The sequence below is a fragment of the Fringilla coelebs genome (genome assembly GCF_963513975.1).
Source record: "Fringilla coelebs genome assembly, chromosome: 2".
NCBI classification, from domain to species: domain Eukaryota; kingdom Metazoa; phylum Chordata; class Aves; order Passeriformes; family Fringillidae; genus Fringilla; species Fringilla coelebs.
In genome coordinates, this window is record NC_140029.1 from 76289166 (window position 1) to 76312859 (window position 23694).

The following is a 23694-nucleotide window of genomic DNA, read 5'->3' on the forward strand; positions in this document are numbered from 1 at the left end:
TAAAAGAAAGCCACAGCCAAGAATTTTATGTGCCTGGAAATTTTGTTGAATTGCAGTATCTATCCACATGACAGCTCTGCAGCATTCTGATGCCAAACCTCCAGAGAAAATCCTAAGCACTTACAGGAAAGATCCCCCGCACTTCAAGTTCTCAGTACTTTCAGTATGCATGACTTAAATTACTTCCCAGACTGGGAATTTTGTTTCTCAACATGGGTTTTATCTAAATTATGTGAAGCCGCCCCTGTGGCCCTACTCGTGTTCTGCTTTCATTCCAGGAAAAGATCTCAGTGTCTTCTGCTCTCCTTGTACCAGTGCTGTGGTTTTCAGCAGAGGAAAACTGAGAGACGAGGGCAGAAAAGGAGGCTATGCTGTGCTCTGCTCTGATCTGAACTGTCAGAGACTGATGACAGGGTGCCTTGGAGTAGAAAGTAGAAAAGCTGCTGGGTCTTTAATTTTTTGGCTTAATCTTGAGTCCTTGTGCCAAGAATTTCTCCCGCACTTTACCTCCATCCATTCCTTGGAAAATGGACAAGCCATCTTGGAAGCAATATCCAGAACCTATCCGTCCCTTGAGAGGAGACAGAAGTGGTCTGAATATTCTTGAGCAAATAGAAGACTCACAACACAGGCTTCTGTTTCCTTGGAGGAGATTAAGCTGTGTCCTGATTTTGAGAATGGAGTTCATTTTTTAGCTGTTAGGCTACTGTACAAAAAGGAACAGACTACTAACAATCATGCTTTAATGCAATGAGATCTGCCTTTTTTAAAAAAGATTAAGGTAACTTTACAGTATTATGTGTTTAGTGCACCTGCCTTAAAGGGACTGAAGTATCCCCACAAGCTTTTATCTTTGTGCAGTTGGTTCATATATGGACTCTGAGACAAAAAAAAAATGCCCATGGCAAATGGAGTCCAAGGAAAGGATGTCTGTTAGAATACTTTTGCCAGACTTTCCATTTTAAGAAGTGACCTTTCACTCCCTTTCAGTGAAGATTTTGGGTCTTCAGTGCTGACATAGAGGGTAAGGAAACATCACATCACAAGAGAAAATTGCCTTGATTTGTCTTATGGAACAGATCTCCTTTTACTGCCTAATGTCTCAACATGTGACCTCCACTCTGTAATTGCCTATCTATCTGCTACAGTGTGTTCAACATGAGAAGACTTTCCCCTTTTGATTGGATTTTCTTTTTCCTTCTATCAGCAATTTTTTTCGTGTAAGAAAATTCTGTGTCTTGCTCAGATGTAGAAGCGCTTGAGTGAAACAGTTTCTAAAACAGTATTTTAAAACAAATTCTCTTTTAAGACTGGAGCTATGCCAGACTTACAAGGCAAAAAGTCTTTGTTTGGTTGTAAAAGACTGAACAATAATGAAGGGAAAATGGAAAAGGAATATATTTTTGTGTATATATGAAAATATATTTTCAGGAGAATTTGAAGGAAGCTTCCCATAAAGGTCTACTTTCTTGAAGCCATTGCCTAAACAGGAAAATTCAGAGTGTCTAAGTTCACAGTTTGCTGTTTCTTTGCAAAACATTATGAGCCAATGTCCAATGTTGATATTTGTGCTTAAAAACAATTGTGTCTGTAATTGGCACCATCTTCTCCAAGGCACTACACAAGTTTTATGTGCCAGCCTTCTTACAAAGATGTTGGCACTCACTGCAAACATCTGCTTCAGTTATCGTGTTTCCCTTAAGCTCTTTGCAGCACCAGGAGAACCATTTCCTTCTGTATTTTTTTTCTCACTGTTTCTCAAGGTTTTATGTGTTTTTATGCTCACAATCATGAGGATATATGCATTAGTCTTACTGCACATCATTAGAGCTACACATTCTTGATATACACATTTTCTTCTTTCATACTTAATTATGAAATCTCAAGGAAAAAAATACATAAGTATACAACATTCAGGTTTTTGTTGGTTTAAGAGTCCAGCAGAGGTGCATTGCAACACCACCGTCCATCAGGAAAGAACTAGCAGTTAACAAAGTGTTTTATGTCTTGGCCTAACATATGTTACTTTTCTAAAGACACTTTTGCTTTACTATAAGACATTCAGGATGTTCTTTTGTGTAGAAGAAAATCTCTTATCAGGAAGTCGAATAAAGGCAAGTAACGCAAGTCACTGCTAAAAGCAAACTGCTCTGAGTTTGGTGGTATCTTTGTAAACATAAGTAAGGAGTTGTTCTCTCAGTATTCATCTATGGAAGTCTGAGCAAGGCCCCCACTGCAGGAGACAAAAGGAGAGCCTTCACCCCACCAAAACGCAGTCCCTTCTGTTCTTCATTTCAGGACTATTTTTTCAGTTCTGTGTGCAAAATGCAGTTATGATGGTGACCATTTCACAGGGAAAATAGCATTATTAAATGCAAATAAACCTCTGCTTGCTATAGTGAGAAGCATAGAGACAGGCTGTCTCTTTGAATTATGTGCCTGGATTTCCTTATCAATTGCTCATTTATTATTCTCCGAAGTGGTCTTTGCTGAGGTCATGTTCAACCACAGATTTTGTACCACCAGGACTAGTGGGGTTGCTCTGCAGCAGCAGAACCACAGGCAGACCACTAACCCTTCTGTTACCAAATGGATGATGGCTCTGAATTGAATTTTAGATGTCTGGAGTGTTTTCATTCTTTGATACCTTCTGTACTGGTGTTGTTCCCTGGCTAATTTTCTTTCTTTCAAATAAAGCTCAATTTTTTTCTTTTGTAAATCCTCTATGGATATATTCTTCTAGCAAAGATCTGCACACAGCTCAGGGACTTGGAGTGAGTTGATTACCTGTGAGGTCTGGATTTAGCTGAACATGCACAGAGCATCTTTTGATAATACCTCCGTGACAGAACAGGTCATGCTTTAGATTTGAACTGGGATGTTGCTTGGAGTATCTTTCATGCTTCTGATAAAAAGAAGAGGCCTGTTAATAAGAGAAGGAGCAGGTACTTGGAGCTTATTCTTTGAAGTCCAGTGGCAAACCAACCAAGTTGATAGTCTTTCATCAGGTCCCGTGGGATTTAGGTTCACATTTTAATTGCTCATTTGCTGGGCAGTAAGTAACATGTTAGGTGGTGTTAAAATGCTATTCTTTTTTGGGTCTTGATCCAGCAAACTCCTTAAGCATGAGCTTAACTATAAGTTTGTTGTGTAATTGAAATAAATGGGGTTATTGAAGTTGTATAAAGCTGAAAGCAACTTGAAGTGATGTTTTGGATGGATCCACTGCCTTAATATACTCCTGCATATACGTCCTTATACTGGATTGGCTGTTTCTCATTTTAGTCCCTCTTTAAGAGACAATTTGGATTTTTCAGCCTGGCTGGGAGTGTGCTATACCTGTTTTATCACTGACCATCCCAATCCTTTCCCTCCTTTGGTTTGTCTTCTTGGAGAGCTGTTGGTGAATAGTGATGGGAGCAGAGCTGACTTAGGTGAGTTAGGCCTCTGTCATTAAAAGGACAGAGATGTCTAGGACTGGTATTACCATATAGGATTATATTCTGCATTAGAGAGCAGAAGTGTGATGTTGTATTCACTGTCAAGGATTTACTTTAGTGTTTATATCCATTTAAACAAACAAACCCACAAAAAATAAAAAAGAAAACCCAGAAAACCCTCTATTTTTAACAAAAAAAAATGATCTTACAGTTTTACATCTTCCCAACAAGTTTTACCAGCTGTGGCACACACTATTTTTACAATGAACTCTGTAATCTTTTAATCTGATTTACTCAGAACCTTACGGATGACAAAGTTTCTGCTTATTGCAGGAAGGTGGGGAGTAAAAAAAAGCCAGTGACTGCCTGAACAGGCTCCCATAAATACAACTCTCTTGGCATTCCTGTCCCTGAGATGAGCTGATTTGTGATCTGGATTCAAAAGTGTTTTACTGTTCTTTACTTCTCTGTGGATTCAGCTATTTAGATCAGGCTAATTTTCAACTGGAGGAGCTGAAGAGCTATTATTCTCCCTGAAGGTTATCTCATTTGTTTAAAAACTGGTAGCAAACCACTGACTGCTGTATTTTTTTAATTTTTTTTTTTTTTAAGACAACAGCAATGGGGGAAGAGAGTTATATCTGGAAATCTCGCACATGCAAAATCCCAAGGTCATGTCCTGAAATAACAAATACTTTCATAAGTAATAAAATGAACTTCACCATGGTTCTCAGAAACTCTCTCCTCAGCTGTACCAGAGGATACACTCATGAGGTTACACTCCATGGCATTTCAGAGGGTGTATTTCTTGTCATAATACATTCAGAGTATGGCATTTTTTCAGCCTTTACTGCTCTATCAATGTTGGTTGGCCAACTTTCCCAAGGGGAAGAAAGAAGCAAATTTACAAACAAAACAACACCTTAGGAAGTGTTGGAAGTGTTGAAATTCCAGAAACCTTAGAAGGGTGGAGCTAAGTATTCCATATTGTTGGTTAGGTTCTTCGACAAGGTCATTTTCTTAATTCTAAAGATGCTGTCATTTTCTTAATTCTAATTCCACTTACTGACTCTCCTTGCTGGATATATCACAGAACAGATGTCAGATTAGCTATTATCAGTTAGAAATTGCCTCTTAGGTTGGTTGGGATTTTTTAAATTATTATTACCCTTGTTTCAGTGAAGGAATTCATTGTCTGTTGAATGATGATGATGCTACAAGCAGACTTCTGTCTGTAGTAATAGGCATGTCATGAGTAGGAGGAGTAGCTTTAACAGGAAAGTGTTGATACATTGCTAAAGTGTTGATACCTGCTCAAGGAAGTGCAGGTATCCAGAGAAAACAGATGAAATTCATCTTTCTGATTCTTGCTGCTCCTGCAGCATGGTCTCACCGGGAAAGGGAAACACTGGATGCAGTGGGCACCCATGGTGGGTACTGTCTTGAGACAAGCACATTTTCCTGAATATTAAACTGTACATCCCAGTTCCAGCTCTGACACCCAGCTGCACTCCTTGCAGGGGTAGGAAGGCAAACCCTTTGGAAAATGCAGCATTGAGCATTTAAATGGGAGCTCCCTAATTTGGACAGCTGGACTGTCATGTATGCCATTATGTTTAAAATTAGTGGTTGTGAAAGAATTAAGACAGGAAAAAAAAGGAGAGATTAGTTCAGATAAATAAAATATAGAGCAAGCTGCTTCACAATCAGCTCAGACTCTCTACAGGGAATTGCCTCACCAAAAATGATGTCTTCCAGATTCCTTCCCATTCATCTTCCTTATGAGATAGTTTTTCTCCCCCAGTGCAAGGATGTGTTTGTGGCTTCTGCCATCTAGAATATCCTCCTTCTGTTTATGGCCTAAATGGCCTTTTTGGTTTGTGACATAGCACCTGCTTTTACTCACTGTGAAATGATTTTATATGCTTTTTAGTAAATGTGACAGGCAGTGCATTATGCACTGTCGTGTTTTATTTACTCCCATAAAGCATTATGGAATACAGTTAGAATGTGACATCCAGGACACAGTGTAGTGCTGCTTTGTGTTATGTTGCAACATGGGACAGTTCAGTGCCTTGAAAGAGGCACTGTCTTTGCCTTTGTCCATATCTTTTATTAAAGGCTTTTTATCCCAACTTTTCTCTTGGTGAGTATGTGATTTCTATCAGTTCCCCCAGTGTATCTGATGAGGACAATACTTGTCTGCTTGGAAAGGTCCTATTTTAGTCTCATAGCTTTGTTGATACAAAAGGTACGAGAGTTGCTCACATCTCCTCAAGCTGTTTCCCAGATGCTTGATGATTCATGAGGAGCCAACCTCCTGGGGGCAACTCTGTGTTGACTGTGTTCTATCTCTGAAATCCTAATGAAAATCACCTTAGAAAATTCTGTGCTGGCTACACCACTTCAGGTTGTAATTTAGTGCATGGTGAGGAGGGTGAGAGGGAATCAGGAAGTTTCAGAGCTCCTGAAGAGTCTGCCCCAGCATCAGGTGAAGGCTCTGAATAGCTTTAGATTTCATCCCATGTGGGCTATAGAAACAGTATTTATGGCCATTCTTATCAAACATACTTTATTCCGTTATGGAAAGGGCTTTTCCTCAGAGTGGAATATTTGAATATCCCTTATTTTACTATAGTGAGCATTTTCTCCCCGTGCTTCTCTCCAGCCTTTCCTCTACAATGACTTCATAATTGCCACGTTAACCATGATGGAAATAACAAGTCACTGTGCTTTGATTTATAAGCTCCATAACACGTGCAGCTCTATTGCTTCATGTACCTGTACAACTTGGATACTGCAGAGCTGTGCCAGCCGTGACATTTCAGCATAAGTCTTGGTCAGGTGTGACTGCCTTGCAGGCAGAGCACTGCAGTCTGCACTATTCAGAGTTTAATTTAAATGAAAAGCTGTGGCAGACCCTCTTCTTGATGTACAAGAGAGAAAGTCGTGTTCATTCTCAGCTGGTGTGCCGTGTGCACAGATGTTTTGTTTGGGGGTAAATGTATGAGCACATTTCAGAGATACTGTCCCCAGAACTCTAATTTCAGCAGCTGACGACATGAGAGTAAAGCCTGTGCTAGGATTGCCTGGGAAAAGGGAACCTTTCCCTCAGAATCATGAACTGGATTGAACCCCACAGTGAAGTGCATGGTGACAGAGGGAAAATGACAATAGTTTGTTGTTCAAGAAAGAAGAGTAATGGACTCTCAGGCGCAGGATGAGTTTTGCCATGTTTTACTGCAGTAACTTTTGTTCTGACTCAGGGGATGGTTGTTTTTCACTAGAACTTATCATCAAATCTGGTTTATTTTTATCCCTTTTCTTGGATGTTTTGGATAAAGTCCTGTGAAATAGTGTCCTCTTAGTGTACTGGGTGTTTTCAGAGTTCAGAGGTCCTCAGGATTTCAGTAAGAGCTCAGTAGTGTTGGCTGGACATTTTGTTTCATTCCAGACCAGAGGACAAAAAACCCCACAGATGTCTTTTTTGTCCTTTTTTTAGAATAAAAGCAAATACAAAACAGACTTCAGCATAGATGTCCCTGATGAAAATCGTAACAAAACTAATAGGTGGGTGGTCTTTATTTTCACCAAACTGGCAGTTTTCCAATGCAAGTTTTTTGGTTAAAGCAGAATGAAACAAAACTGACTAGTTCTGCACTTTTTAAACTAGGGCTGTGTTTGCTTAGAAAGGGTAGCTCAGAGTGTGAAAGCATCCTAGAAAGATGTCACAATTAGGTCTGTGGAGATAGTTTTATAAGAAACCTAGACTTTTTTTTTCTGAGTTTCAGGTTGTTTAGAGTCTAGAATTACTATGCTGTCAGAAGAGTACAATGAATGGTTAGACAACCGTGCTTTGTTTACAGCTGCATGCAGGGAGGTATTTACAACCAGGAACCAGTGAAAAGCAACCTGAAAAATAGATGTACTAATCAAGAAGTTGGAACTGTTTGTCTGGATTCCTGAGCAGTTATAAAGCAAGTATATTTATTTCCTATAAAGAACGTAGAAAAATTCAGTCACACATTAGATTTTATTTTAAAAGTGAAGACTTAGATTAGTGTGTGTGACAGATAGCTGTGGCTGGTTGCTTTGGTTTTGTATTTCCAGCGTTCATAGAGTGTCCTGGTGGAGATATTTTCCCCCATTTGTTCTTCCTCAGTAGCGAGATTCAGGAAAAGGAACCAGTTTTCTATTTCTATTGCTTGCAGTGGAACTGGAGGTTGGTGTGGCATTCAGCAGAGTGGAGTGATGTTCAGTTTAAGATAAAGACACCAGAGTCTGGGTGTTTACATGAAAACAAGTGTCCAAATTCATGTAGATCCCCATTCATCATGTGGGGAAGGAACACAGGTGGAGGCTCAGAGGTGCATGTCTTGACTTGGAACTGAAACCTGCTGTCATCTGAATGTTGCCTTGGAGCCTTCTGATCCTCAAAATTTCCCCATACTAAAGTTGTCAATGCACAGAAGAATGGTTGTTTGCAGTTCTTTGATGCAAACTGACCCAAATTCCAGTATCAGAAAAAGCTGGGGAGTGCAAGTGCATGGTGCAACTCAGAAGACATTTTGACTTACAGAGATCTGGGTCTCGATACAGTTCCTGTAATCCTTGGAGCCATGAATTTACAGCAGCAGAGGTTTTACCTCGGTAAAAGTAAACTTCAGGAACAATTGAATATTTGCTCAGGCAAAAGTTGTGGAATTTTAATTAAGTAAAGACTTGGCTATTTGTCTTGAAGTTACTCAGTAAGATTGTTCATGGGGTAGGATCTGGCTTCAGTTACATCGGTGTAAGCATTGAGTAGCTGTTTGAGTAAGCGGACCACAGACAGAAGATGATTCAAACCATATAAATAAAATCAAAACATGACCTTATACATGTTTCTGGGACGAAATACTTAAGCACAATAAAGAAATTTAAATTCACCTATACTCACTTCCCTGCAGCCCTTCATTGCTGCTTTTGTTTAGAGGGCATTGCTCCCCAGAGCACAAAATTTGGGAAGCAGGACTATTTACATTTTTTATTTCAGTCTGTCTTACTTCATTGTTCTCTAGCTTTTATTAAATTCTTTTTTAAAACCAAAATGGTTAGAATGAACTTATATAATCAATATAAGTGTTAAAAAAAATTGTACATTTCTTGTAAAATAAAGAGTCTATATACTTGAGCTCTGTTGTTCTTACTGTTTAATAAGGGATTGAATTAAGAGAAAATACACTGTACTTCCCATTTAATAATAACTGCTCCTAGACCCAACATTTTATAGACTTGAAATGTTAATAATTGTGCTGTGTTATAAACTGTTATGTTTTTTGCCTTCCTGTAACTGGAACAACATACTAATTTCTACAAGTTGTGACTACTAACAGAGAGCAATCACCTCACAGACTTGTACCGAAAGGAGGAGACCATCAGCGTGGCAGGGAACGGCTGCATCCACAGTCCTCGCTTCCCCAGCAGCTACCCCAGGAACCTCCTGCTGACGTGGCGGCTCCACTCCCCAGAGAGCACCAGGATCCAGCTGGCCTTTGATCATCAGTTTGGGCTGGAGGAACCCGAAAATGAGATCTGCAGGTGAGTGCCAAGTGAAAGTTGGCAAAGGGCTTCTTTAGAACGCATTTGAGCTCGCTGGCGTGAGACTGCAAAGCAAAATCAGGGCATCTCTGGATGGGTTTAGGATGTCCTTGCAAAGAGGACAGACCTTTAAGGGGCCCTCCCAGCTGAAATTGGTCTTTGATTTCATAAATAAACTGAGCTGTCCTGGACCCAAAGGAGTTTTGTCAGGTTTTAGTCCTTCTATAACGTTTTAAGCACAAAGTACTTGTATGCTCAAATCCAGCTATCTAACAACATAGGTGCTACTTTAATAGGATTTTGTCCTCTATCACCTCTGTCACATTTCAGCCAGGCAAGAAACATCTTTTTCAATGGGTGGAGGGCTCTAGAAGGTTTGAGTGAATAGGTAAGCGTTTTTATTGGGGTGTGAGTGACATATAAAAATGTATTGAAAAATAGAATTATGTTCAAATTACCTGTTTATCTTATTTTTACTCTTCACTGGTAAAATTCCTTTTAAAACTTTCAAATATGGGTCCACAAACATCAGTGTCCTAATGCATGCTGATACATCTGTAAATCTGTTAAAGCCTGCCCTACCATATCCCAGTGTCTTTAGTTCCCCTTTTAAGCAAAAGTGACCTTAAGCTCAGCTGATCTGGCTGATTAACCTAGGTGGATAAACTGTTTTGCATTAGTAGAGTACAGAGGTAAATCTTGCCTCCATTCACTAAAACAGTATAAATCCATGTGTTTATATTTCTGTTATTCAGCTCTTTTCTGTGGGAGAAAACAGGCTCAGGATTCCCATGCCCTCCAAAAGGCAGATTGCTGGGATGCTACTTACTTGAAATGCTCAAGTCTCAGCCTCCAACTCTGCGTGACCATGTTGTTACTTACACCTTATCTATGCACAGAACTTGCTTGTTAGTGTTTCTGCACACCCAGCCTCTTCTTATCTTATCTTTGTCAATTAATTTGTGTTTGTAGGGCTTGGCATCTCTGCAGGCATTTTACAGCATGGATTTTTTTCCTTATTTTTCTTTGTTAAATTTTCTGCATTACTAATAGAGGGAACCATTCCTGCAGGTTTGTTTTCCATGTAGCAATAAAAGAATGCAGCCTAAAATTGGCTCTCCTTCCCTGCTCCTTGGCAGGTCTGCTCTGGTGATGTTGGTCCAAGATCAGCAGCAGAGTCAGTAACAACAGTAATCTCCCAGTACCCCAAATGCTTTCCCAGATTCAGAGCCTAATGCACACAGAAGCGGCCTGTTAATATTTACATAGTGGATAAACTGTGGCTGACCTTAAAGCATTGGAACTTTGAAACAGAGGGCTAATTTAGTGTGGAAAAAAAGATGAAGTATTGTCTGTCAAAAGCCATTGAAGGTGGTGGCACAGTGAGGGAAAGTCAAGCTGTTACTGGCATTATGTGCTTGGAGAGCATCTTGGAAGACAGTCTGCTTGCTTTTTCCAGAGCAGCTAATTTAAAATGCAGAGAAAAGCAAAGACCTTCCATCATCCATAGTGCTGGAGAAATATCACATCCTTTTCTGCAGTAAAACTTCCCCTAGAGTTTCTGGAAGACCTTTATTTGGGTAGTATTACTTCCAGAGCAAGGAATTTTTTGGTCAGACAGATTGTGATTTAAGACTCTTAAATACTGCATGCAGTTGGATGTTTTGTTAAGGCTCAATATATTTTTCAAAACTAGATCCCTTCTGCAGCTTCAGTCCCTGACAATCCCTGCAGTGCTGCTTTAGAGAGACATCCAGGACTGTTATAATTGAAATGAATGCCAAGAGCTGAGCATGTGCTTGAAGGCATACTGGACAAGTAATTCAGGACCTCTGCACCTTACCTTGCTTTTGTATTTGCTTTTGACCTTCAGCATTTTTCTCCAGAAACTTCCTAGTGTTTTCTTTCAATTTTTCATTAATGCTAATTATTGCAATTTGCATATTATTAAGACTGAACTGATTGAAATTCATTCAGGCTGAGGAATGAAAAGGTATATTTTAGCAGAGCTATATTTCTTCAGAGCTTCTGAAGAAGGAGAGGAAATATTCAAGGTCTTACAGAATGTTCAAGAAGTGCTGTTAGCATTTCCACAGGCTCTTGATAAGAGATGATTCTGAAAAGCAATTAAATTACCCACCCTCTGAGGCTCCTTGGATGCACAGAAGCAACTGAGAATAGACCTACTTCTGTGAGCCTTGCAGCAAAGCCTCTGTTGTGGAAAGCAGATATAATCCTTGAAAGTCCATGGATTTTCCCTGGTCTTGCTGCTTAGTCTGGCTTCTGGCTTCTAAAAGTGGGGAGACCAGTCAGGACAGCTTTCACCAAAGCTTACAAGGTTATCTCCTGCTGAACACCACAACCCCTTGTGTTGCAATAGGCATTCACAGTTCCCTGCTTCCCAGGGGACTGGGGTGGATCCTTAGGAGCTCTGCTGGGTACCACATCCATCAGCACCAGGAAGTGGGACCTTGGGATGGTGGGGGGAGATTGAGACAAGTTTACAACTGCCTGGAACTAAATTTTAGTGTGCTTCAAAAAAAGAATGTTTCAGCAGAGTTTGGGCAGATTTAAGTGGTCATGGTGGATCTGTTATTTTCTGTTCTGTGCAGTTTGGTGTAGATGAATATAAAAGCAGCAGAGCTGATATTCTCAAACCACATAGTACTTGTGGTTTTCTTCTCATGGGCTCTCAGCAGAAAAAGAAGAGCAGGTCTGTTATTTACAGAGCTATTCAGCTCCCACAACTGGGCAGGGCAGAGGGTGCTTGGCCCACAGACTTGGGGGTGGGAAGCAGTGCATTGCTAATAAGAATCACTCAGCAGTCCTGAACTCCTTCTTTGGAGGGAGCAGATGCTTTGATAATAGAAAACATTCCTGGTAAAGACCTCCAGAGTTTTAAGGCTTAACTGTACTGTGAAGATGGCACTCAAACTGCCCATCTTGTCATCACCTCTGCCCCACTGGCAGCAATGTGTGGGGCCTAATTCTGGCTCCAAAGATACTGAGAGACATTTTGTCATAGATTTAGTAAAAGCAGAACTTCATTCTCTGTCCCCTTTATTCTCCAGCTCAATAACTGTAATCATTTATTTATTTATTTACTTAGTAGTTTATACCCAAGCGGGCAAATGCACAGGCTGGAGCAGTGAGTGCTGCCACTGTGTCCCTTCATCCCTGGGGTTTGGTGCCTTCTGCTCCTGGCAGCACTCTCTTTGGGCTCAGGGACCACTGCCTGGCCAAGATGTGACTTTTCACAGAACAAGGTGTGCTGTTGCATTTTCCCTGGTGACAGCATGCACATGAACTCCCCACTGCAGCACGCAGAGCGGCAGCATGCTTTCCCGTTTGAAAGCTGGACATAAACCTTTCCATACCAGCTACAGGAGCAATGTGCCACCTACAAGGAAGGTCCAGAAAAGCACCTTTCAGTATCATGCACTGCCCTGTGTCCCTCCAGCATCTCCCTTTGCTGCTGGCACAGTGGCTGCCCCTCTCTAGCCCTCTGACCGACAGAGCAGGCAGGCACCTCTGGCTGCTGCTGCTGCAGGGAGTTGGGAGACCACCAGAAAGTGCACAAGTGCTTGCAGCTGCTCAGGTTGGGCAGCTTGCCTTAAATAATATTTTATCAGGTCTCTAAATTATTTACCCACCACATGAAACACAATGCGTATGCTTACTGTATACTAAGCACATGCAAGTGCCTCTTATTGCTATTTTAACGTGGCAGCAAATACTGTCATGTTCCAGGAGCACAGAAATCAGTCATTTGAGCACTCAGGCAGTAGCTTGCAGCTTAGTTTATTTAGTGGCACACAAACTTGTCCACCATTTGTAATATTTAGTCTGATGTTTTGGAGTGGAGAACAAGGGACAGATGTCTTTGTGTCTCCAGCTGTGCTCCTGTCAATTTGCAAGCACCTTCTGTAACCAGAGTCAGCAGAAACTAATTCTTCATACTCTTTTCAGGTATGACTTTGTGGAAGTGGAAGATGTGTCAGAGACCAGTACAGTTATTCGAGGACGGTGGTGTGGGCACAAGGAAGTACCTCCGAGAATAACATCAAGGACAAATCACATAAAGATAACCTTCAAATCCGATGACTACTTTGTGGCTAAACCTGGATTCAAGATATGTTACTCTCTTGTGGTAAGTCTCCCAGGGGTAATAGGGGTGAGAGACAGCTTGCAGTGTAAAAGAGCATCAGTTCTTGAAGACTGGATGGTGTAGCTAAACGTGGGATCAAAACACTAAATGACTGAAAGTAATTTTATTCCAGCAACTGCATTAATGCAGATCAAAGTATTTTTGACATCGTGTCATTAAATATAAAATAAAGTCATGTTCAGTTCAAGATTTACTCTAATTACATGTTTCAGAAGCACTAACACTTTCTACACTAAAGCTGCACTGCCACTGCCTTGAGAGATGCTGCAGAAATAGCAAAGAAATGGCTGCTCTGTGAACCCCTTTTTCATGTTCATTTGAGGTCAAATAAAAATACCTTGAGGGGTTATGGCTGTGATTCTCTGCTAAAGAGTAGTTTATCATGTATTCAATAAAAGTCTGCATGCAAGACAGTGTGCTAAGGCTCAGACTGTATTTTTAATCAGATACCAACATAGCTCAGTATAAGCAGAAGCATTAGTAGTGTATCATGTACTGTTTCAATGGGGTGAAAATATCTTTTTTGTTTGTTTTTATTTTGGTTTTGCTTTTAGGGAGCAGGAGTGTTCAGTGCACTTAAGTAGATTTTGATACAAATATGTATTCCTTTGTATTGCCCTGATTAATAATACGATGCTTTTGGTGCAGTGTAGCTCGAAAGAGGCAGATTTTGCAAACACTCAAGAAATGGTAAGCAATAATTTATTATACTGTCATCATTATATTTTCCTATCCATCACATTTCTTATTCCCTTTTGTTAAATCCACTGTCCTTTAACAAGAATAAGAAAGCCTGGAATAGCAATAATGTTGTAACGGGAAAGATTAATTGTTTGAGTCATTTCACTTCTACCTCTTGGCTTTGCATGCATGTATGCCTGTGTATGCTAAAAAGAGTCCATAAACAGCACATTGTCAAGACAGAGCAAAGCTAGAAAGATTTTGCTCCCTTGTATTTAAATTGTTAGGCTTCTAGTGGAGTAAAGCCTTAAATTGTAAGTACATCCTGAGCTCTAATTTGAAGATAATCTACTAAAACTCAAATTCAGGCAGAACAGTCTATGAAAGACCACTGGCATAAAAATGAGAGTGAAGGAGCAGCCTTTCTTTATACTGTTTGTATTTCAGCACAGCCACAGAAACCCTGCTTTATTTAGCAGGTTTTATTCCAGAGAATATACAGATAGTCTGACAGTATTCATCTTTCCAAAAAATGAATGTTATCACTCATAAGACACAGGACTCTCTGCACTAGAAAGCTCAGAAAAGGCTATTTTATTTATCTAATTTCAAAACTAGGGAGTAAACTGAGAATTTGCAATCTAGCAAATCTATTTACAAAAATAATCTCTAAGTGCACCCTCTGAATGGAATACTGCTTTATTTCAGAGAAGAGCCCTGGTGATTGGTGGTATTTGTGAGATGGGGGCTGATTTTCAGTTAACTGCTCTTCAGATTGCTAACCATACAACCTAAAATGCAGGATTAATTCTGAGCAGAGTCAGCCCTTATGCCATAGTCCCCACAGTTGCCTAGAGCACAGTTCAGAGATCTCCTGAGCACTGCTGACCCCTGAAGGTTGGACTCGCTGTGTGTTTCTAGTCAGTAGACCAGGGAGCATTAATGAAGCATGCAAAAAAACCCATGGCATTTTCTATGAAATGAAATTAAGAACCTTTACATTGTCTTGTTTTCTTTCCCTTCATAACCTTCTCCAACAAAGGCCTACTTCTGGGAACACGATGCACAAGATATGCACAAATCTCTTAATTCCTGTGCTTTTTCTCATGTGTGGCATTTGGATCTGCATGGTAGTTGTTTATTTGTATACCAGACTCTGATAATTTCCAGAGAAAATAAGTGATTTGGAATTTATTGATCAGCTCCATCTTCTGTGCATCATGCCAGAACGACTGGGTGAATTTCTCACAGTTACTCATGCAGCCAAGCAGCCTTGCAGCCTGACTCTTTGGCCTCTCATTAATAAATCTTCAAGGAAGTCAGTGAAGTTCACTACATTTGATGCAGATCAAGCTTTTACTTAGGTCAGCACTCTACGTGAGGCACAAATAAGGCACCAGAGAGCTTAGCAGAAACATCTTTCACTATCTTTGTATACTTGTGTTTTTCTATTAACTGCACGTTTCAATACCATTTAGAGAAACAAAAGGGGATTATTTTTCTAGAGAAGACATAAATTAGACTTGTGGCACTTGCATCACATTTGCCTTTGTGAAACAAGGTGTAGGAATTAAACACCCCATGTAGGATGAAAAGGCTCAGTGGGGTTAGAACTCAGACTGATTCTGGAAAATTAGACCAAAAAGATACAAGGATGGTCTTTAACAGTGTAAGGTTGAAAACTGTATGGATACGTGTAAGTATTTAACTGTCCCAATATAAGGGACAAGGGACAGGGGAGAAAAATCTGTGAAATAGTCTGACCATCTAATTACAGCATTTAGCAACTTTTGTTTGCCAAGGCTGTCTCCCTCCACCTTCTTCCTCCTCCTCCTCCTCTTCCCTTGTCCTCTGTATCTTGGCACCTCTGCCTCTGCTCTCCCCTCTCTGGGTCTGAGGGACTCAGGAGGCTGGAAGGGGAGCAGTGATGGTGATCTTGAAGGCACAGGACAGGTCCTGCCTGCTGCTGCCTGCTGCCTGTCCCAGATCTGCTCTTCCTTCACAAAGTTGTAGCACTCCCTGCAGTGGGAGCTCCAGGGTGGACCTGACTCCAGGAGGTTGTTAGTGAATTATGTGTGTCCCACTTCCCACTGCTGACCTCAAGTTGCCTAAGAGTCAGAAGTGCCCTAAAAAAGTCCTGAAATTGTCCTAAAAAAGAGTCAAAAGTTTCCCTCTGGAAAAAGTCCCTCCTCCTGTGTGCTGGTTGCAGGAGGAGGTAGGTGTGCACAGCTGGAGGCTGGTCTCTACACTCAACACTTCACGTTCAAAGCCTCCAGCTGTAGCTCTGAGGTTTGTTGGCTTGGTCTGGGGGTCCACATAGAGAATTGTTTCCCTTGAACCTCTTTAAAATTTGCCTTTTTCTTTAAGGCTCACAGATTTAGAGCAAAAATGGTTGGGAGCAAGACCTAGACAGCTATTAGGCATGAGCCTCACATGATTGCAAATTTATTTGAAACTCTTCCCTACCATTATCACTTAAAGCCATTATTTCTTAATATTTTTAATCTTTTTCTCAAGTTGCCTCAGAAATATCAAATTGAATTATAGAAGGAACTGAGGTATTCTAGGGTGGTGGTTTTCTGTTTATTTTTGTTTGTTTGTGGGGTTTGGTTTTTTGTGGGTTTTTTTCTGGTTTGTTGTTGTTGTTTTTTAGTTATTTGTTTGTTGGTTGGTTTTTTTTTTTTGGTTACATTATTTTTACGCTAAGGACATAATCATTCACAACAAACAGTGTAGAAATCCATGAAGCAGAGGAGGATAAAATTATATAATTCCCTTTTTCCTTCTGAAGTTCATTCAATGTCATAATTCTGGAAAGGGATGTTTACAAGATTGTTTACAACTTCATTTGCATGGACATTTAGTGAAATAGTCTAGGAACTCATTCAGGAGCATGTTTCAACAATAAAGGTGAATGTTTGGAATTAAAATTCCCAACTCTGCATCTAATTTCATTTTAATGAGACAGCTAGAAAATGTTGGATTCCATTTGCTAATTAGAAACATTATTTTAAGTTTATTGTTAAAGGCACATATTTGTTATACATTTAAAACAATAAATTCCTATTGCTGTACTAATTGCTTGATTTATCCTAAATGAAATCCATACTTTGGAATTTCAACTGAAATCATTATTGGAAACAAGGGCTACCAAAAAAACTAGGAACATATGTATATGACTTGTATAAACATGCATGTATATAAAGATGTAAGGTTACAGATACATCTTTTTTACATACATACACATATACTTGTGGACATGTGGTATTAAACAGGAGAATATAAGAGCATTTGTCCCAAGATAAGCTTATGCATCAAAGTATCAAGGTGTTGAATCCTAAGTAGTTTTAGCTTGTTTAAAAATGAATTTTTTTGGATAAGAGAGCCATAAAAAATTAATGGAATAGAGGAGGGAGAAACTTTGAATTTGGATCCATATTAGAAATTTTACAGGGAATAGCTTTCTGCTAAACACCCTGTATATAGGTCACCACACCTCTGGTCAAAAAGAGAGCATTAGTCACAAACAGGGGTAAGACACCACAATAAAATTCAATCACTTTTCCATAGGAAGAATATTGACCAGTCAAAGTTTGCTCAAACTCTAGGCTTAAACAGTTTAATACTTGCCTATTAAACTCAGAAGAAAACAAACAAAATTGGAGGAGCAATCAGAAAATGAAAATGGGAAAAATGAGAAGCTGATCCTGATACTTGTACTCACTACAATCACTCTGAATTAAGCGACTGGTTCCCTGTATTTTATTACACTTGTCTGCACAAGTAGTGCAGCAGCAGGCTTAAGGGTTTTTTTAAGTAAGTCAATAAATAAATGCCCTTAAGAGTTAACACAATCATAAAAAGACTCACCAGTGGGAATACAGATCCATAAAGATCATAAGGAATGATGAATTCTAAGCTGAAGCCGGTCTGGATGGTGCATGAGTCTGCTGCTGTACTTCTGGTTTAGCTTGTCACTTCTTTCACAGAATGGGTGGATAATTCATTTCTGTATCCAGGACAAAATATTCTGCCTAAAACTCCATGTACTATATCTCATGTGACAACAGGAGTGATAATGGCGCATCTGCTAGTAGATAATCCACAGAAAGAATTCCAGTAAATTGCTAGGAGTACAAAAGAAAGGGCATAGAGTGGCATGGCATGTCTTGGTTAATAAAGTGATTGAACATGAAATAGATTTCACAATGAAGAAAGAAGAATTTAATTGTGACCTTTTATCAATTCTTCTGCTACTTTCTCTGATTTCAGCTTTGGTTGCCTGTCTCTGCTAGACAGCAAAGACTTTTTATAAATACAATCCATGGGCAAAAGAGTTAATCTATATGATGAAACTTCCATTTTCTTAAGTTTTGACAGAAAACTATTTTCTGTGTTTTGCTCAAGGCATACTATCCTCATAAAATTATCTCCTAGAGGTTCATCTTTCAGGAGAGAAGTAATTAAGTCCTAGGTTCTAATTAGATAAGGCTTGCTCAAAATCTTTAACGTGTTACTTCTCCAACTTCACATAAGCAGGGAATTTAAAAGATTATCGATGCAAAATACATTTTTTTGGAAGATGTTAAAATTTTTAAGCACCAACATAAGATTACATTAAAAACTGATTACTTCTTGGTGCATCTTGAGACATGGAGTATCTCAGAGTAATTTTATATGGGGAGGGGTAATACTTTCCATTTAATAAGGGTTCTTGAGAATCAACCTTCTGCTTAATTCACAGGACCTAACCTGTCCTTCAGCAAAGTTTGATGAAGAAAGGAAGGTGGCATGGTAGAAAAGCAAAGCAGTGTGGTAGGCTGGTAAATTGTAGTTCTCCCAGTGCTCAGAGCAGAACAAAAGATAGTGAAAGATACAAAAAAAAAGCAAAATTGGGAGTCAGCTTGGCAATAAGGAAAGGGTATTCTTGGATTCAGAAAGCATGTCTGGATGGTCAGTTTCACAGGCAGCATTGGCTGCTCCAGGGACAGCCAAAGTTTATAATTAAAAGACTCATGCCGACATTTGCATCAAACCCAAGAGCTTTTTCTGCTTTCAGCATTCTGTCACACCTTCCAAAACCCTAAACCTGTACTGACTAACTCCTAAGTCTTGTCCACCCAGTCCCTTTTCCTCCAGGGTGGGAAAACTTGCAGGTTTTCAAGGGTGAGACGCACCAGCTGACTGCAGCACATGAGTCACAGGGAGCCTGGGGCTGCAGCCAGAGCAGCCAAACCTGACGTGACCCAGCGTTTCACAGTAAATTGTCACAGACTGCATTGTCCCCTAGTGTCCCCTAGGCTGTGGTCCTAACATACTCCTTCTCTTGGCAGGTCTTCCAAAGGTCTGATGCCCCTTCCATGTTTACTCTTGTCTCAGACACTAAGATGGTCCCAATCCTTCTGCTGTGTGACTCCATAAATTTTAAACTTCACTGGGAGTCTCCCTGTTTTGTGTCTTAATTTTTAAAGCCTTTCAAAATTCAGAGGTTTCAGGGAGAAGAGGAATTACCTGCCAGCTTGGCATTAGAGGATGCTGCAAGTACTGGAGGGAAGGACTGATACAGGATCATCCAGGAATGGCAATGAAACAGTGGCAGCAGCAAAGGCAAAGGAGGACAGTAAAATACAGTCCAAGTTCAGAAATAAAGGTTTTTGTGGGTAAGGCAAACACACATAGTGAAAGAGTCAAGTCCACAGAGAGAGACAAGGCAGCAGAAACACTAAAATGCCATGGTGAGAGAGGTAGGAGAAGCTCCAGACAAGCAAATATTCTTGAAAACAAAAGGAAAAATTACAAAACCGAAGGACAGAGAGGCTGTGACTAACAGTATCAAACTTGGCAAGCACACCATGAAAGAAGGAGCCTTCCCTCCTTACTAGGAAGGCATTCACACGTCACTTGTTCTTTACAGTCACATGAATGTAGTTTCACTTGGACTGCAGAGGGTGAATGGCAATAGGGGAACGTTTTTAACAAGGCAATGAAGAGAAGGAAGGATTTGGGTAACCCAGAAGAGTCATGGTGGCATGGTTCAGAAGGAAAAGAGGAAAACAAGTGGGAGATTTTAAAGAGGAAGTAGACTTAAAATAAGGAAGACTGTGTCCAGGAAAGTAGGGAGGGCAGGTATGGATCAGGTGGAAAGCAGGACAAAAGTAAGATCATTTCCCTAAATCAGCCTCTTTTGGCAAAACCTCTGGCTGTGAACTTGAGGACTGGTTTGAATATATTTCAAAAGTGAAAAGAGTTGACTGGGAATGTGAATGAGGAATTGAGTTATGGCCAGGGAAATACAGACCTTCTTGCAAGGGAGATAGCAGAACCAGAAGCAGTGGGACCGTAGAAACACACAGAAGCTCCCAGAAGCTGTCAGACTTCAACTGATAAAACAATTGCTTTAATCAGAAAGGAAAATAGACCTTAATGCCTGTGTTTTCTCAGCTGCAAGCATGTGTGCCTGGCAGTTTTGTTGTTTGAACAGCATGAGGGAGAACTGGCCATTTGCTCTCCTCTGTCCTTGATTTGTTGACAGCTCAGTTAAAGTGTGGCTTCTTTGTAGGGTGTTGTCATTGATCTGTCTTAACATAGCAGTAGTCCTGTTAATGTCCAATTCCTGCTGAAAATGCTACGTCTTAACTCAAGTCATGTGCTATTCACTGGATGAGAATTTACCAAACTTGTGGGGGCCGAGAACGAGGAAATGCAGCGCTTTGCACCTTCAAAGGACTGTACAAACACAAATGTTTTATTTTCAAATCCTGTCCTGTCTCAAATAATTGATTCTAAAAAGACTTAGAGACATTTAGGTTCATTTAGGACAGCTTTAGATTTTGCAGAACTGCATTTCCTGCAGTCAGAACTTACCTGTTTAAAGAATTCCTGAGGAAATTAGTGACCCAGAGGAAATTTCCACTTTTCAAGATATGTTAGAGGAACAAAAGACACCAACAGGAAAAGATCATCATGTGCACTACAAGAGGGTTACTTACCCGTGTTAGACAAAAATAATCAGAGACTCACAGTCCTCATTCAGTGTGAAGACGATTCTAAATACACCAGAAGTAAATTGGAAAATGCAAATTGCAAGAAGCACGCATTCATATTAGCAATGAGATCATAGCATGTAAGAATAGCAGATTAGAGTCAGGGGAATGTTGCAGTTGTTGGAAAGTGTGTATACTGGTAGAACAGTGACTTCAGTATATTAATTGAATGAAGGGAGCCGTGGTATCATAGCAACCGGCCATGATTTTGCCACTGTATTTAACTAAGTGAGGGCATGTGTGAAGATTCACGGTAAATCATCTGCCCTCAGCTTTCCTGCTGTTGTGGTTTAAGCCCAGATAGAAATTAGGCACCACACTGCCACCCACTCAAGCCCCTCCTCTCTCTACCTTGGTGTAATGGGGAGGAGGATTGAAGTAAAACTTGTATGTTGATATAAGAACAGTTTAATAATTGAAAATAAAGTAAAATACAGTAATAATGATGATAATAAACAGTAAACAAAAAGTGTTGTTCTGTGGTGTGGAATATCCCTTTTGTCAGTTTGGGTCAGCTGTCCCAGCTCCCTCCCAATTTCTTTTGCATGCCTCCTCACTGGCAAAGCATGATACTAGGAGAGGAAAAAAGAGTTTTTGACTTTAGTATAAACATGACTTAGCAAAAACCTAAATCTGTGTGTTCTCAACACGGTTCTCTTTCCACTGTAACAGCTACTGAGAAGAAATTAACTCCAGCCTAGCTGAAACCAGGACACATGCCTGTATTGCTTCCTGGTTCATAGTGACATTTTGGTCATAATATACCCAGATACATAAAAAAATTCAGTAAGAAAGCTAATCTTTTCTGTATTCTTCAAATGTCAGTTATAATCAAGCACTCTCTGTTAAACAAAAATACAGAGTACAAAAAAAGCAGACTTCCAGTGAGCCAGAGTTCTTGATACTGGTTGTGGCAAAATTGTTCTATTTGAAACATAAAAAATTAAACCCATTCCCAAACTTGGGAAACTCTTTATGTAGTTGTTTTAATTAGGGAAATAAATCAATGATTCCAAGTAGTCTAGGAATCTTTAGAATGAATTTTGGTTAGAAAATGGATGGAAGATATTTAAGGTGTTGTTTATTAAAACTACTCTGGGTCAATCAGTCAATTTTTAAAAAGATTTAATACTCAAGGCTTTTTTTACAGCTTGTCAGTGTTTAAATCCTTAATTTTATTTACCAGGTGTGTTGAACAGCTTTCTCATGGTGTCTATGAAGCAATATTTTTAATTAACATTAAATATGTGTAGGTAGCAGAAAGTTAGGATGGATCCAACACCAAAAATCATAGTGCATGAAATGGAGGGGTACATTTTATGTGCCATAATGAGCATAACCTGGGAGAGGGCAAAGACCATCCTGTTCCCTTTGCTTCCCATGTCTGTGCAAATAAGCAGAAAATATGAGTAGCTTGGACCTGGTGTTTTGGCACTGCACAAGAGACAGACCAGTCACAGCTTTAATTCAGCTTCTGTTAGAAGACATAGAAAGGCCTCGTAGCTAATTTGCCTGCTTGGAGTCGACACCAGACAACACCAGAAGAAGAGATGGCAAATGCAGTAGCAAACTGAGCCAACATAAACACCCAGTCAGTGCTGCTGGTAGATTTGTGATCCTCTTTTGTATCTGCACTGAAGAGGAGGGTAAGTCCAACCATTCTCCCCTGTTGACTAACCCTAAACAGCACGAACATGAGATGAGTTTGCCCTGTCAGATTTCTTTAACAGCACTCATTGTTAACCTGTTTGTTTGAAAAGCAGGACTGTTTTAGACCATTGACTTGAGGACAGAATGCTGTCTCTATAAATCCATCTTCTGTCCTTTACTTCCACTTCAGCAACAGTTGAAGAATTTTGGCATGTGAAATGTTCATAACATATGAAGAACTTGGTTTGGTAAATCTGGAGGGTGTTTCCTAAAAGTTTAGTTAAAATGGAAGATTTGTTGGGAGAACAGAGGGGCTATGCTTGATCCTGTAAAAAGTTTAATTCTATTGCAATGCTGAAGAGAGGTGTTAATTAACTGCTCCTGGTTCTTCAGTGTGGCAACACTAGCCTGACTTACTACATGGTTCACAAGGAAAGAGGAAATGGCCTGTTCTTCCCAGGCCCTGTTCCTGTTGAGCAGCCTCTGCTCTAGATTTTCTACAGAAGACGAAGGTGCACAGCTTAATTTAAGGGTACCAACTGTGTTGGAGAAGAGTAGGAAGTCAGTCTGCTTCCTCTGGAAGTCTGTCAGAAGCAAATACCAAAAGTGGTATGGTGCATTGAAACATGCTAGACCTCCAGCTGCACTGAGGAACTTGTGAAAATCCATCACAGCAGGTGTTGGTTGCAAGTTGTCTTTTAAATCAAAACACGGATTGCGTGTCTTCACAGCCTTGTGTAGAGAGAGGCTCGAAGGCACAACTTCATGTTCTATGCTCCTCCAATACTATTTATTTGACTGTATGTCAGCACCTTGCAAAGCCTGGCAGCACAATCCTGCTTTTGTACTGTTCTAGCTGAGTTTGGGTTGCAGAGTCTCTTTCAGCCTTAGCACTGTTCAATGTGTTTTCGTCATTCTTGGCAAGCCAGGGAACACAATGCATTGTGTATAATGGGTGTTTAATTGCTTACATAATAAATCTTTGCCTTGTTTGTTGCAGCAGCTGTAACTGCTGTAGACTACTTACATCTCTGGATCAGATGATACTGATTGTTTTAAGATTACTAAATCTAAATTTAGGCTTTTTTTTTTTTGCCCAGTAATGTCTAATGCAGACAAACCTAGAATTCTG

The 23694-nt window shown here is 40.0% G+C and overlaps 1 protein-coding gene across 4 annotated transcripts in view; it reads left to right on the forward strand.

Moving 5' to 3' along the window:
* Positions 1-23694, forward strand: part of PDGFD (platelet derived growth factor D) — a 138356-nt gene that overhangs the window by 70457 nt on the left and 44205 nt on the right. The window contains exons 2-4 of one of the 4 annotated variants that reach the window (XM_084225196.1): positions 8816-9020; positions 12990-13170; positions 13837-13878. In XM_084225196.1, the coding sequence (XP_084081322.1) occupies positions 8816-9020; positions 12990-13170; positions 13837-13878 (428 nt within the window). The remainder of the gene's footprint in view (positions 1-8815; positions 9021-12989; positions 13171-13836; positions 13879-23694) is intronic. The other 3 variants (XM_084225197.1, XM_084225198.1, XM_084225199.1) reach the window with 3 other exon arrangements.